The 14,075-nt window shown below is 41.3% G+C and overlaps 2 protein-coding genes across 2 annotated transcripts; both read left to right on the top strand.

The window, feature by feature from the left end:
• Positions 1–5,859: 5,859 nt before the first annotated feature.
• pop4 (POP4 homolog, ribonuclease P/MRP subunit) lies at positions 5,860–9,444 on the top strand. Its single transcript, XM_021607068.3, has 7 exons — positions 5,860–6,247; positions 6,434–6,486; positions 7,051–7,274; positions 7,403–7,480; positions 7,572–7,633; positions 7,782–7,883; positions 8,006–9,444. Exons 1-7 carry the CDS (start codon positions 6,241–6,243, stop codon positions 8,140–8,142), a joined length of 663 nt encoding a protein of 220 aa, XP_021462743.1. The 5' UTR covers positions 5,860–6,240; the 3' UTR covers positions 8,143–9,444.
• Positions 9,445–11,333: 1,889 nt separating this feature from the next.
• LOC110526258 (pleckstrin homology domain-containing family F member 2) lies at positions 11,334–13,123 on the top strand. Its single transcript, XM_021607067.3, has 2 exons — positions 11,334–11,604; positions 11,751–13,123. The coding sequence occupies exons 1-2, from the start codon at positions 11,405–11,407 to the stop codon at positions 12,652–12,654; spliced, it is 1,104 nt and encodes a 367-aa protein (XP_021462742.3). The 5' UTR covers positions 11,334–11,404; the 3' UTR covers positions 12,655–13,123.
• Positions 13,124–14,075: the final 952 nt, after the last annotated feature.

Raw genomic sequence — 14,075 nt, 5'->3', positions numbered from 1 at the left:
ATGGGTCAGATAAATCATGTTTTTTTATCCATTTTGAATTCTGTAACACAACAAAATGTGGAATAAGTCAAGGGGTATGAATACTTTTTGAAGGCCCTGCATCTGGCATCACTTCTTCATCGGTATTGCTGTCACAGAAATGCAGGGCTCTAAAATGAACCAATGGGAAATCTTACGTGAGCAGGTAGTTAACAAAACACCCTCTACTTGGTGCTACATTTGAAGAATTCCTCAAAGACAAAACCACTGACTTTTATAGCCAGACACATGGTTATACATTTTTATTTTGCTTGTCAGGGAGATTTGTTCAGCTCATTCATTGTGACAGACATTTGAGTCCTCCTAAATCATTGAGGACCTTGGATATCAAGCTTTAAATGATTTAGACATTTTTACATGTGATTAATAGTGTCAATTACGGCCCTATTCAATATGCCGAGATTTGAGTTTTTTTTAGCTTCCAATTACATTTTGCTCTTAGTTCTACCATAGTTCTTGGGATACTGTCTGGAAGCCTATGGCTATGTGCTTTTCTTTTGTAGGGGAACATACAGTATACTCTTAGAAAAAAAGGGTTCCAAAATGGTTCTTCAGCTGTCCCAATCGGAGAACCCTTTTTGGTTCCAGGTAGAAAGAACCCTTTTAGGTTCTAAATAGAAGAAAAAAAATGTAAAGAGTGAATGTGCGCACACTTTCCTTTTTTATTTAGTAGACACAATTACTCCGATAGATTTGCAGTCCCTACAGCTATGTATTGCCCATTCAATGACCAAACCCCAACAGTGGTATTATTAGCCGTCTGTTCTACCCAACTGAGCTACCTCGCTTCTAAGCAAGTGTAAAAACCCGGAGGAGAGAACCACTAAGTGTAAAGAAGAGTAAAGGTCAGTGAAGCCCAGCAGAGCTGCAGAGGCTGAGGTGAATTAAAACTGACCTTCACAATAACACATCAGAGCACAACAGTGGAGGACAGCTCTAATCTCCCAGGTATCCGGCAAGTAGCCTACCCACTGTGGCAGTAGTCAAAAAGGCCCACGTGAGAATCCCCTCCTACCAAGTGCCAATATGAATTTTAAGAACAGTGAAATCAATAGTCAAATCATGACTTAATTCTCACGTCCTAGGGCATAAGCCAGAGGCCAATCATTTAGTCTTTAAGGTGAAAAGAAACAGACACAAGAATAGAAGTCAGTCAGCTAGATAAGCGCAACAGGGGTTGAGTAAAGATGCTGAACATCTTTTGACAGCCTCCTTAATAATATTTGCTGGAGTACATTGAGACTACCTAAACTAGAAGAAACACACAAGTGCAGGAGAACAGGTATCAGGGGAGCAGAAAGCTGGAGGGCATAACATAGGCTTAGTGCACTTCATTGCCCAACAACAGCCTATTGATGCTTCACTGAAATTGAGTCTTTAAAATAAAAAGTAATCTAGCTTTTCTAAATTGTTCTGTCACTCTGAAACTAAAACAGCATGCTTGTTGAGGAGGGGGGATTATCACTGTTGGGGCATAATACTACAAAGAGACTCTCTCGCCAGCAAAAAAAGATGACTATAATTGTAGAATATTTGTCTGGTATAATTTGTGTGGATGCCATTTTGATTTATTTGAAAATGCTATACATATATGCTATTTTAGGAGCAGGATGCATGTTCATGTCTTATGGAGAATAACTAGCTAGCTAAACATTCAGTATATGACTCACTCAAGTATCAGCTTCCTAAATAATGTGATAAACCTTCATATTAAGCCTCTTCACGCATTAGTCTAGTTGTAGGGTAGCCAACTACACAACTCCTCTATTTACGATGAAGGTGAGCTGCTGCTAGTATGAGTGGACTGTCACATAAAATTAAGTTTTTATAAAATAAAAAAAAACTGATTTCAGCACCCAAATTACGCATAACAATGGCGTGTGTAATTGAAGGCTATTCTTTGAGTGCTGAAATCAGTAGTTTTATTTAAAAAATCTAGAAGATTGAAATACTGCTCGTTTTTAATAACTGCTAGTTTTTCGTCAGCATGCTAGGCTAGCTAATGGTCAAGTAGTCCATTGGATCAGAGATTTGGTAATAATGACAAGATACCTATGTCTCCACCCTAACAATGGGATTTGTTGTACACAGACTGGAGCAGCAGGCTGTCAAGCTTGCCTATTCCTCTCTTTGGATTGGTGGATAAAACTTTTTTAATATTCAATGTGGGGTGTTGAAGTCAACAGCCTGTATTCAATGGAGAGAGATGCTATGCTACTAGCCTCATGTCATGAATATACATAGCCATCGAGACAACTCCGACATTAAGTTTTATGTCACGTGTCCTACTCATATCAGTACACTCGTAACAAGCATTACAAAACTTCTATAAGATCAAATAAACTTTACGTAGCAAATAAGCAATTACATTTTTTGTTGACCAAATTCAACACTCTCATTGACCTCCATACAAAAACTCCTTGCTTGGTGAGCGAAAGAAACTATTGCATCTGAGCTCCTAGAGTGTGCGGCTCTCTTTAATTTTCAAGTTTTCTATTAATAGGTGTGCGTTTCTTTTTCTTCTAGAGCGAAAGAAACTAAACAACGCCACCAGCTGGAGAAGACAGATGGCCCAGTTATCAGGCTGACGGAACAAATAGCAATCATAAAACACTAGCAGTATTTCAATCTTCTCGATTTGTCAGTTGGGATAGCGGGACAATTAGTAGTACACTGCCATCTCCCATCCCTGGATTGAGGTATGTTTTCCGAGCCATATCTGGCGCCAGCTCTGCACTGTCCTGATCGAGGCACAGCCACATTCTACGGAGCAAGATACCTGCCAAAAGGTTGACCATACATATCGTTAGGATCGCAAGAAAATACATATGTAAATTGTTAGGATCGTAAGAAAAGCCATGCGTGAAACATGAACATACAAGTGAAATGTAATCTGTGAACATACAAACACCATGTTATGATTACGGACTAACATTTTATTCTTGAACAAATCTTGTGTTGCAATCCTGACGTACAATAATACCTTTAAAATTTTTGGCAGTTTTATCTCACCAGCAAAAAAACATACACCAAATAGCCTGTGCGGAGTGCTACCCAAACTAATATTCCGGAAAAGAGATACAGTATCCTGCACGTTTTCAGGTTAAAAGTCTCCATTCTCAGGGCGCAGTGGTTAAGGGCGCTGTTACAGCGCTATTACAGCGCCAGCTGTGCCACCAGAGACTCTGGGTTCGCGCCCAGGCTCTGTCGTAACCGGCCGCGCCCGGGAGCTCCGTGGGGCGACGCACAATTGGCCTAGCGTTGTCCGGGTTAGGAAGGGGTTGGCCGGTAGGGATATCCTTGTCTCATCGCGCACCAGCGACTCCTGTGGCGGGCCGGGTGCAGTGAGCGCTAACCAAGGTTGCCAGGTGCACGGTGTTTCCTCCGGACACATTGGTGCGGCTGGCTTCCGGGTTGGATGCGCGCTGTGTTAAGAAGCAGTGCGGCTTGGTTGGGTTGTGTATCGGAGGACGCATGACTTTCAACCTTCGTCTCTCCCGAGCCCGTACGGGAGTTGTAGTGATGAGAGAAGACAGTAGCTACTAAACAATTGGATACCACGAAATTGGGGAGAAAATGGGGTAAAGTTCAAAAAAACAAAACAAAAAAAGTCTCCCTTCTCTATTGCCTCTCAGTTGGTTTACTTTACATTTAGGTAGCAAATGTAATGGATTCGTTTGCCAGCGCAAGACTAGATAGCACTAGCCGTATTATGCTTACAACAGTGAAGTTTGAGTCCACTAGGTGTATCTCTACAGCATGAGCATAGCTCTAGGAGTGTGATATTGTGATATTGCTTGCAAACAATGTAAAAATAAATATATATCATTGCATTAATAAAGCCACAAACAAACATGGTCTCTTTTTTGGTTTCTTGAGTAAGGCATCTCCATCTTCTGTGGTGGTGGGGCAAGCCAGCAGACAATATGGGGCGTTGTGCCGTGATTGGCTCAGTGTTCTGTCACTCATTGGGACGCTACGTCACAGCCAAGCCTATGGGTAGAGCTAGAAAATTCTAGCCCCTTGGGAGCTGCCATAGAGTTACATTAGAAGTGCCATTGGCCACAGATAAAATGAAGTCAAATCAAGTTGTGTGTACAGTAGCTTTGATTGGCGGCCTATGCATATTTGTAAACAACAGCTGGTGCACAAAATCTAAGGAAGTCTCGAGGTTTTGCTCACCTGAGGTAGAGTATCTCATGATAAGCTGAAGACCACACTATGTGAAACCAGAGGGAAAACAACTCTGGACCACCTTTACACCACACACAGAGACCCATACAAGCTCTCCCTCGCCCTCCATTTGGCAAATCTGACCATAATTCTATCCTCTTGATTTCCTGCCTAGAAGCGAAAACTAAAACAGGAAGCACCATTGACTCGGTCAATAAGAAAGTGGTCAGACGAAGCAGATGCTAAACTACAGGACTGTTTTGCTAGCACAGACTGGAATATGTTCTGGGATTCTTCTGATGGCATTGATGAGTATACCACATCAGTCCCTGGCTTCATCAATAAGTGCATTGATGATGTCGACATCACTGTGATCGATCGTGCATACCTCAACCAGAAGCCATGGATTACAGGCAACATCCGCACTCAGCTAAAGGGTAGAGCCGCCGCTTCAAGGAGCGGGACTGTAACCCGGAAGCCTATAAGAAATCCCGCTATGCTAAGTCTGTAGCCATGAAGTGCTTTGAAAGGTTGGGCATGGCTCACATCAACACCACTATCCCAGAAACCCTAGACCCACTCCAATTTGCATACCGCCCCAACAGATCCACAGCTGATGCAAACTCTATTACACTCAACACTGCCATTTCCCACCTGGACAAAAGGAACACCTATGTGAGAATGCTATTCATTGACTACAGCTCAGCGTTCAACACCATAGTGTCCTCAAAGCCCATCACAAAGCTAAGGACCCTGGGACTAAACACCTCACTCTGAAACTGGATCCTGGACTTCCTGATGGGCCGCCCCCAGGTGGCAAGGGTAGGGAACAACACATCCGCCACGCTGATCCTCAACACGGGGGCACCTCAGGGGTGCGTGCTCAGTCCCCTCCTGTACTCCCTGTTCACTCATGACTACATGGCCAGGCATGACTCCAACACCATTCTCAAGTTTGCTGATGACACAATAGTGGTAGGCCTGATCACCAACAACGATGAGACAGCCTATAGGGAAGAGGTCAGAGACCTGGTGTTTTGAGGGTACTATTTAATGAAGCTGCCAGTTTGCTCTGTTCTGTGAAGGGAGTAGTACACAGCGTTGTACGAGATCTTCAGCTTCTTGGCAATTTCTCGCATGGAATAGCCTTCATTTCTCAGAACAAGAATAGAATGTCGAGTTTCAGAAGAAAGTTCTTTGTTTCTGGCCATTTTGAGCCTGTAATCGAACCCACAAATGCTGATGCTCCAGATACTCAACAAGTCTAAAGGCCAGTTTTAATGCTTATTTAATAAGTACAGCAGCTTTCAGCTGTGCTAACATAATTTCAAAGGGTTTTCTAATTATCAATTAGCCTTTTAAAATGATAAACCTGGATTAGCTAACACAATGTGCCATTGGAACACAGAGGAGTGAGGGTTGCTGATAATGGGCCTCTGTACGCCTATGTAGATATTCCATAACAAAATTGTTGTTTCTAGCTACAATAGTCCTTTACGACATTAACAATGTCTACAATGTATTTCTGATCAATTTGATGTTATTTTAATTGACAAAAAAAAAGTTTTTCTTTCAAAAACAAGGACATTTCTAAGTGACCCCAAACGTTTGAATCGTAGTGTATAGACATTTTTCAGAATTTTCGGAGGGGGGTGCTGCAGCACCCTCAGCACCCCTACTTCACGCGGCTATGACCGTAAGCGGTGCGTGTTAATGTTCAGACCAAACATTGGGGTTCTTAACAAAACACCCCCATACAGAAGACGCCTTCCTCCAATGACTCTTATGTGTAATGTAATGGAACAAATAGTCATGATCAAGGGCTAGGTTTACGGTAGGAACGTCTCAATGAACCCATATAGCACTAGCCATAGCCTCTCGACGGCCTAAGTCAGTGTTACAGCTGTGCGCCTGCGTACGATAGTCCCATGTGTTGTGAATACATGCATTGTCAAAGTTGAGTGCTAGCTAGCTATTTTACAACTGGAGCTGTGGCTTCTACAGACATACTTGCGTACCAGTTGAAATATGGAGAGTGAGTATCCTAACCTGTCTTTTTTAAACGAACTATTACTCACATGAATCCATTCGTTGTTCATTATTTTAAGATTAGCTAGCTACACGTTTACGAACGTTAGCATATGTGTTGTTCCTAGCTACATCTCACAACATTAGCTAAAATGCTAACTGATAACGTAACATTTGTTCTCTTATCTTCTAGGACTCGTGCAGGCTAGCCTACCTCCTGATCAGGGACACATTCTGGGTATCGTGGTGGGTATCCTACGGTGCTGTTGTGATACTGTCGTGTTCGCTATCATTATGTAGCCAGGAATTAGGTTGGACACAACCTGAGACAGGCATTTATAGAAAGCCTTCCACTGCAACTAGGTAGTCTGCTGTTAGGATCTAATCACAGACACTCTTTAACATATTCACCATTATAAACTGGGTGGTTCGCAAACGAACCAATAGAATGAACGACCAGCCGGCTTGGGTAGCAGCCCTAGATTTGTGTTGGAACTATATCTTGTGAAAGGATGGAATAGTATGAGTAAATTCATACTATGTCAGTCATTATTTGAATATGTTGGTAACCCGTTGTATAAAAGTGATAATGCTTTCAAAGCCAGTGTTTGGAGGATATAATGGCATGGTTTGCCGGGCCCTCTACTAATATATCCTTCAAACACCAGCTTCTCAGGCATTATCACTTAAATATGCTGTCACAAAGCCTAACTGTTTTCAGTTGTGCAGACAAGCTAGATACATAGCCTAACTAGCCTGTTAGTTATAGTTGTCTCGTGATGGGATATGTCTGTTCTGGTGCCCATACAGTCTCAGAGTGATAAGCAGGCGGAGATGTTCACAAATGGCTTTCTGAAGAACAGTTTACCGGGTATGAGCAAGAAGGAAATCGGCGACTTCATGCTTCACAAGGCTGTGGTTCTAAAGTATGCGAAAAAGGAGAAGAAAAAGAAAAACAAAAAGAGAGCCAAGGGTCTCAATGCTAAACAAAGGAGAGAGATGAAGGTCTTTCAGCTGAAACCAGAGCATCAAAAGTTTGTACATGCTTTTTCCTTGTAGTAGGACTAAATATGTTGTTTACACTGCTCTGACATGTTAGGTTTACATCCTAATAAGGCGTATTTATTTTTTTACACGCTTGTTATTATTTTTATCTCTGCAGATATGAGCTTTTCTTGCCCTTGCATGAGCTATGGGAACAGTACATCAGAGATCTGTGCAACGGATTGAAACCAGAGAGGTAAGAAAAGCATTTTATTTGGTTCATGTAGGACAAAGCTTTTTGTATGGCTAGAATGTTAAGTCCTAATAACATGACATCTATGTTGAAGCAACCCACAGACAATTCAGCAGAGGCTGTTGAAGGCTGATTTTCATGGTGCCATTCTTACAGGTGAGTTTGTTGATTTGGTCCAAAAACGTTTGCTGTTACTGTCACTAATCGATGCCAGTCTTCAGGATCTTAATTAGCACATCTATGGCACATTGTATATAATCATGTGTATGTAATGATCACCAATGTTTTTGCGTGTGTGAAACAGTGGCCAGGTCCAAATGCCCCTCGTATGTAGGCACCACAGGAATCCTAGTGCAGGAGATGAAACATGTCTTCAAAATCATCACAAAGGAGGACAAACTGAAAGGTTTGTACGCCACATTTCAGTACCTTTTTGTTTAGGTACTCGTTAAGTCTGCTGTTATTGAACTGTTTTTCAACTGCCAAACTGACATTCTATTTTCTTCCTTATCTCTCCTTCTTCTGCAGTCATACCGAAGCGAAACAGTGTGTTTGCTGTGGAGATCGATGGCTTTGTCTCCCATATCTACGGTAGCAAGTTTGAACTCCGCTCAAGCGAGCGATCCGCAAAGAAATTTAAAGTCAAAGGAACCATAGACCTGTGATCCTGTTGGAGTGTAGTAATGAGACTGAGCTCAAAGGACAGAGAAGTAAACAACTCCTGTCAGGATCTATAATAAGGACTATCACCATCTTCAATTCTTATTTTCAAGTCATACGGGAACCTCGGCTTCTGTTTTGGATGCAAGTCCTGTTCTATAGCATTTTATACTGTGGCAAAGACAGAAGACCTGACAAACTCAAAGCAATCAGAACATAGTTGTGATTAGAAAGCATTTGTGTTGGTATTTTCTTTTTTTGTAAACGTGTCCATTGATTGGTCAATGATTCAATTATTTTACATAATTGTAAATACATTGATCTGTTTTGAGCAACACTACCTATGTCCACAAGGTGGCACTAAATCAATCTGCTTCAATGTATGTACAATAAACATATCTATCTATAAATTGTTGTCAAATGACAGATTACATTTCCTTGATCACCTAGTTTGAAGTAACACAATGAGTTACAATACAATGATACTACTATGTGGAAACTGAAAATGTGCCTGTCTTTGGTATGCAAGATGCTTAATTTCCTGATCATTTGGGAATTTCCTAGTTGCTCAATTTTTTATGAGGTACCTGTTGTATATTGTTGGTTTGGATGTTGGTTTGTCAATTGAAGTGGCGTAGATACTAAACATTGCTGACCTGCAATTTTCATTTGGTAGTTGAGTTGCATTGACAAGTATATCTCTTGGCGTTTGGATTGCTCATATTTGTTTCTTAACCATGAGTGTGATTTTGTCAACTTTTTATGCTATTACAATAATGACAACTGAGTAATTGAATGTATATATATATATTTTTAAATCAATTTAATAGACAAAGCATTTGCTGTCTGTTTTGTAAAATATTGTAACATTTTATTTCCCTCATTTCCCAGTAAAAAGCCTATCCCTGTTCTAAGTAGTGTGCTGATGCATGAGATATTTCGTTTTTTGGGCAGGTGGTGTGTATGAGACCGACTGGAAGGGAACCACTTAATGTCATCACTTCCTTCTTCACTGGGACTTCAAATATGCTTTCTACTTTCTTTTCACAGGGTGTAAGGTCTTGGTCAAGAGGGCTGGTGAATCAGTCCGTGCAATGCAACACATGCGTCTATGACCTCATTTGATGCTGCAAAAAGCATACGTTTTTATTCAACCTTGTATGTGTAATATTCAAATCCACTGTTTCTAGCATGCATGTGCTATGTTTATTTGTTCAGCCCTGGTGACTTGGCATTCCATGCTAAAGAATAGCCATACTGGGGCATATTGTGTTCCCTCATTAAAAAAAACACAGGATGCACATTAACCAGATTTCACAATTCTTTTGTTCTACTTCTGTATTCTTGTAAAGCGTAGAGCTTGTTGGAAATCTGTCATATTTGTCATGGTATAATGGCCGGTAAGAGTATTCCTTGAAACAATGTCAATCTTTTTCTCCACCTGTACAGTCTTTGCTGTATTCTGCTCAACCAGACAGACAAAATTGGGGTTGTTCTTTAAATGTTGGTTGTTGACAGTCAGTTGATGATGGTCTGTTTTAAAAATAGAATGATGCCTTTTTGGTAAACATCAGGCACAGTTAAACTGTACTTTCATGTAGTGTTTTTTTCTACTGAAAAAAGGCCAACCTTGTTAGCTGTAACAACTCTTGCACCCACCTAGTTCAATGATACACACGTTTGAGCTAACACAACACAATTACATTGTTTACTCATTCTTAGTTGTGATAGTTGTGTTTAAAGAAGATATGGCCTCTGAAAATGGCACGTTTGTGCGTTTGCTTTTTTAATCTGCGTGTTCCATCATAAAGTGGCTTGAGAAGATCACTTGTGATTGTGATGTCATTACATTTTTTCAATGCTTCCCTATCAGAAGTTGGTCTTTGTGTAGGCCTATGTCCTAGTTTATACAACATTCCATAGGAGTGATCCATCAAGAGAACACTTTCTCATACTAGCGAATATTTGTGGTTTTCCCCAGAGCGAGTGTCTGATCAACATGCAGCAAAATCATTTGTGATTTTCCATTCAATGCTGCTTTTCAATTATAGCAAGTTCATTGTTTTGTTTTTCAGCTGCAACCATTAGCTAGTATCACTAACCGTCATTATATTCCTATAATTTATAGCCATGTGATTTTTTTCCTATCATTATATTGTTATTAATATTTCTGCTTAAAGCTGGAATCCTTGGTTGCTACGTACATTTTTGGACCTATAAATGGATGATAACCTGAACGGGTTATGGTAGTAGGTGCCAAGTGCACCGGTTTAAGTGTATCAAGTACTGCACACTGCTGTGTTTTTCACTCCACAGTTTCCTGTGTTTTATCAAGAATGGTCCATCAAAAGAGGGTGTAACTCAGTATTAGGAATGTGTTCCAAATGTTTTGTACACCTCAATTCAGCAGGGCATGGACTCGACAAGGTGTCAAGTGTTCCACATGGTGCTGGCCCATGTTGACTCCAATGCTTCCCACAGTTGTGTCAAGTTGACTGGGTGTCCTTTGGGTGGTGGACCATTCTTGATACACACGGAAAACGGTTGATTCTGAAAAACCCAGCAGCATTGCAGTTCTATGCAAATAGTCTGGGTAGCCATTTGATTAGCCGTTCAGGAGTCTTATGACTTGGGGGTAGAAGCTGTTAATACTTTTGGACCTAGACTGATTGAAGTGGATTGAACAAGTGACATCAATAAAGGATCCTAGCTTTCACCTAGATCTACCTGGTCAGTCTGTCATGGAAAGAACCGTTCTTAATGTTTTGTACACTCATATCCATTGATTCTTGAAGAATTATAAATGCCACATGAGCTTAGGTCAACTGTTGTTTTTTATTCCAGTGTTTGTAAACATTGTACATGTAAACAAACACCGTATAGCCTCAAAACATGGTTAAAAAACATGTTGATATCATGGATGATCAGTCCTTGCATCCATAGCTCTCTCTATGAATGTGAGAGTGTTTACATTTCTCCAAGGCCCATCCCTCAGCTTTTTACCAAAACACTGGCGGGATGACAGCTTTATTATTGTTTCAATTAAGGATGCTAGCTCTAATGCTGTCCAACAGGGGTTTTCCTGTATTCATAGTCCTAGTCATAGAATTTGCATTTACAATTCTTGTATTTACTGTAATTTAACAGGATCTCTATGCCCGGAGTCACATCCCGTCATGTTTTGGAATCTGGTCTTGCCTGTTTTCCTTCTTTCTAATTGCTCTCTCTCTCTCTCTCTCTCCACGTCAAGTTGTTTTGGAACTCCCCATGCTGTGCGACTCAACAGGAAATGTGAGTTTCACATATAAAGGACCTCTTGTGGCAACTCACTCTTCATTACAGAAACTACTACTTGACACTGACAAAACCTACTGTATGGTGGTCAAACGGGAACTAAGCGATTTACTACCGAGACACAGACTGCTGCAGCGTAAACAAGATATTAATCACAAAAGAGAGAGTAAAAGGTACAATTTACTATTTTTCACTATACATTTATTCGATCATTAGTGACATAGACCTACCACTACCGTCTCATGTGTAAACTTAATGTCATTATTTTGTTATTTCAATTGTATTTACATTTTGTGAATGTTTTGTGAATTTCCTGTAGTGTTGTAATCCAGCTCATCATGGTGGACCAGCTGGCTTTCACGCAAGAGAACAGAGAGCGGATCCAGGCAGTGGAGAACTCCTTTGGCCCCTCTGGGAAGTCCCTGTTCAGACCTGGCCGGGTCTTGATAGGCGAGGGGCGGCTGATGAAGCTGTGTCGACGCCGCCCACAGCCCAAAGTATTTTACTTGTTTAATGACATTTTGGTCTACGGTAGCATCATCCTTCATGGACACTGGCACAAGAACCAGCAGATAATCTCCCTGGAGGATATCCAGCTAGAGGACCTGGAGGACGGGGTCAGCATGGAGAACCAGTGGCTAATCCGCACCCCACGGAAGTCATTTTACGTGTCAGCTGCCTCTGCTGAGGAGAAGCATGCCTGGATGAAGCACATCGAAGACTGCAAGTTCAAGCAGCTGCAGCATGCCGGCTGCCAGCCCGGATGCACCTTCGCCACCACCTGGATCCCTGACCAGGCGTCCGCCATCTGTATGCGCTGCTCTAAAACATTTCGGGTCAACAAACGACGCCACCACTGTCGTCGCTGCGGCTTCGTCGTCTGCAACGCCTGCTCCAAGAACCGGGCCGTAATCTGCCACATTTCTACTAAGCCTGTGAGGGTATGTCGACTGTGTCACCTCAGTCTCCAGGACCATGGGGCGCTGACCCAGGACGAGGTGCGTTCACGGGGGGACAGTGATGGGAGGAACTGCTCTGATGAATATGAACTGGTCATGCCCGAGTACGAGGCGACTATCGACGATGAGGCAGATGAGCGGGTAGATGACCACGCACCACACAAGTGGGTTGAGTCTCAGATCAACTCTTGGTCCCCGTATAACTATTTAAAACCGCACCATCAAAGTCCCAATCTCACTGGCTTGTCAAGCCACTTGACTTGAATTGGATTGACTTTTGGACAATGTGAGAGGACACTGAAAAGTAGTTACTGAATGAGTATGTGGTGAAGAAGTGTCAAATCAAGACGTTACATGGTCACATGTAAATCAGAAATATTGTGCAAATATGAACACTACTGGATCAATATATTCCTGTTAATATACCTTTGAGTGTATTGGGGGGGGGGCTTATTTGTGTCATCCGTTTGATAAATGTTAACCTGTATTATGCATTGTTGACTGTCCATTATACACTCACGCAGCATCTTTGTTTACATGAAATATTTTGCACTGAATACTTTTATATTCATCCAATACTTATCTTCTTTAAAAAAAAAAGGCATGTTGACTAAGATAACGTGCCCATATTATGTGTACCTGCAATTATAACTCTAAATGACAATACCTATTCTCGTTTATCACATTCAAATCAACCATTTACCTATAAAATAAAACATATTTTGATAGCAAACTTTTGTCATCCTTGTCCCGAACACCTGGTAAGACTGCTTTGTTGACCTCCAAACAGCTGTAATCAAACTATTAAGTGCTTAGTGTTACAAAAGTCCAGCAGACACATGAAACAGTCCTGGGGCAACAGGTGCAGTAGATAAGCCTTTAGAGAAAGTTCTTCCATCACTTGATTTTCCTAACTCTAGTGTTGTCATTGGCAATACTCAGGGCAACTGCCAATGACATTTTGGAAAGAACATTCAACTGCAACATGTCTATCATGAACACTTTATGTAGAAGTCTTTGCTAGGTAAAGCTCTGCCTTAGTTCACTGGTCACCATAACAACACCCACCCGTAGGAAAAATAAGATTTTTTTTTTCTCCCTCACTCACTTTAAGCATCACCTATCTGTGCAGTTTACCGATCGCTGCAGCTGTACACAGCCCATCTGTAAATAGCCCATCCAACTACCTAACTCATCCCCATATTGTTTTTATTTACTTTTTTTGCACACCAGTGTTTCTACTTGTACATCATCATCATCATCTGCACATCTATCACTCCAGTGTTAATTTGCTAAATTGTAATTACTCTGCTACTATGGCCTATTTATTGCCTTACCTCCTTGCCCCACACACTGTGGGACGGCAAGGTAGCCTAGTGGTTAGAGCGTTGGACTAGTAACCGAAAGGTTGCAAGTTCAAATCCCTGAGCTGACGAGGTACAAATCTGTTGTTCTGCCCCTGAACAGTTAACCCACTGTTCCTAGGCTGTCATTGAAAATAAGAATTTGTTCTTAACTGACTTGCCTAGTAAAATATATATTTTTATATTGTGTTACTGACTGTACGTTTGTTTATGTGTAAGTAACTCTGTTGTTTTTTTGTCGCACTGCTTTGCTTTATCTTGGCCAGGTCACAGTTGGAAATGAGAACTTGTTCTCAACTGGCCTACCTACTTGGTAAAATA

The sequence above is a fragment of the Oncorhynchus mykiss genome, chromosome 6, assembly GCF_057628025.1.
Source record: "Oncorhynchus mykiss isolate SJ-2025 chromosome 6, ASM5762802v1, whole genome shotgun sequence".
Classification (NCBI taxonomy): Eukaryota; Metazoa; Chordata; class Actinopteri; order Salmoniformes; family Salmonidae; genus Oncorhynchus; species Oncorhynchus mykiss.
Note: the sequence above shows the minus strand (reverse complement) of the source record. Positions and strands in the feature narration are given on the sequence as shown.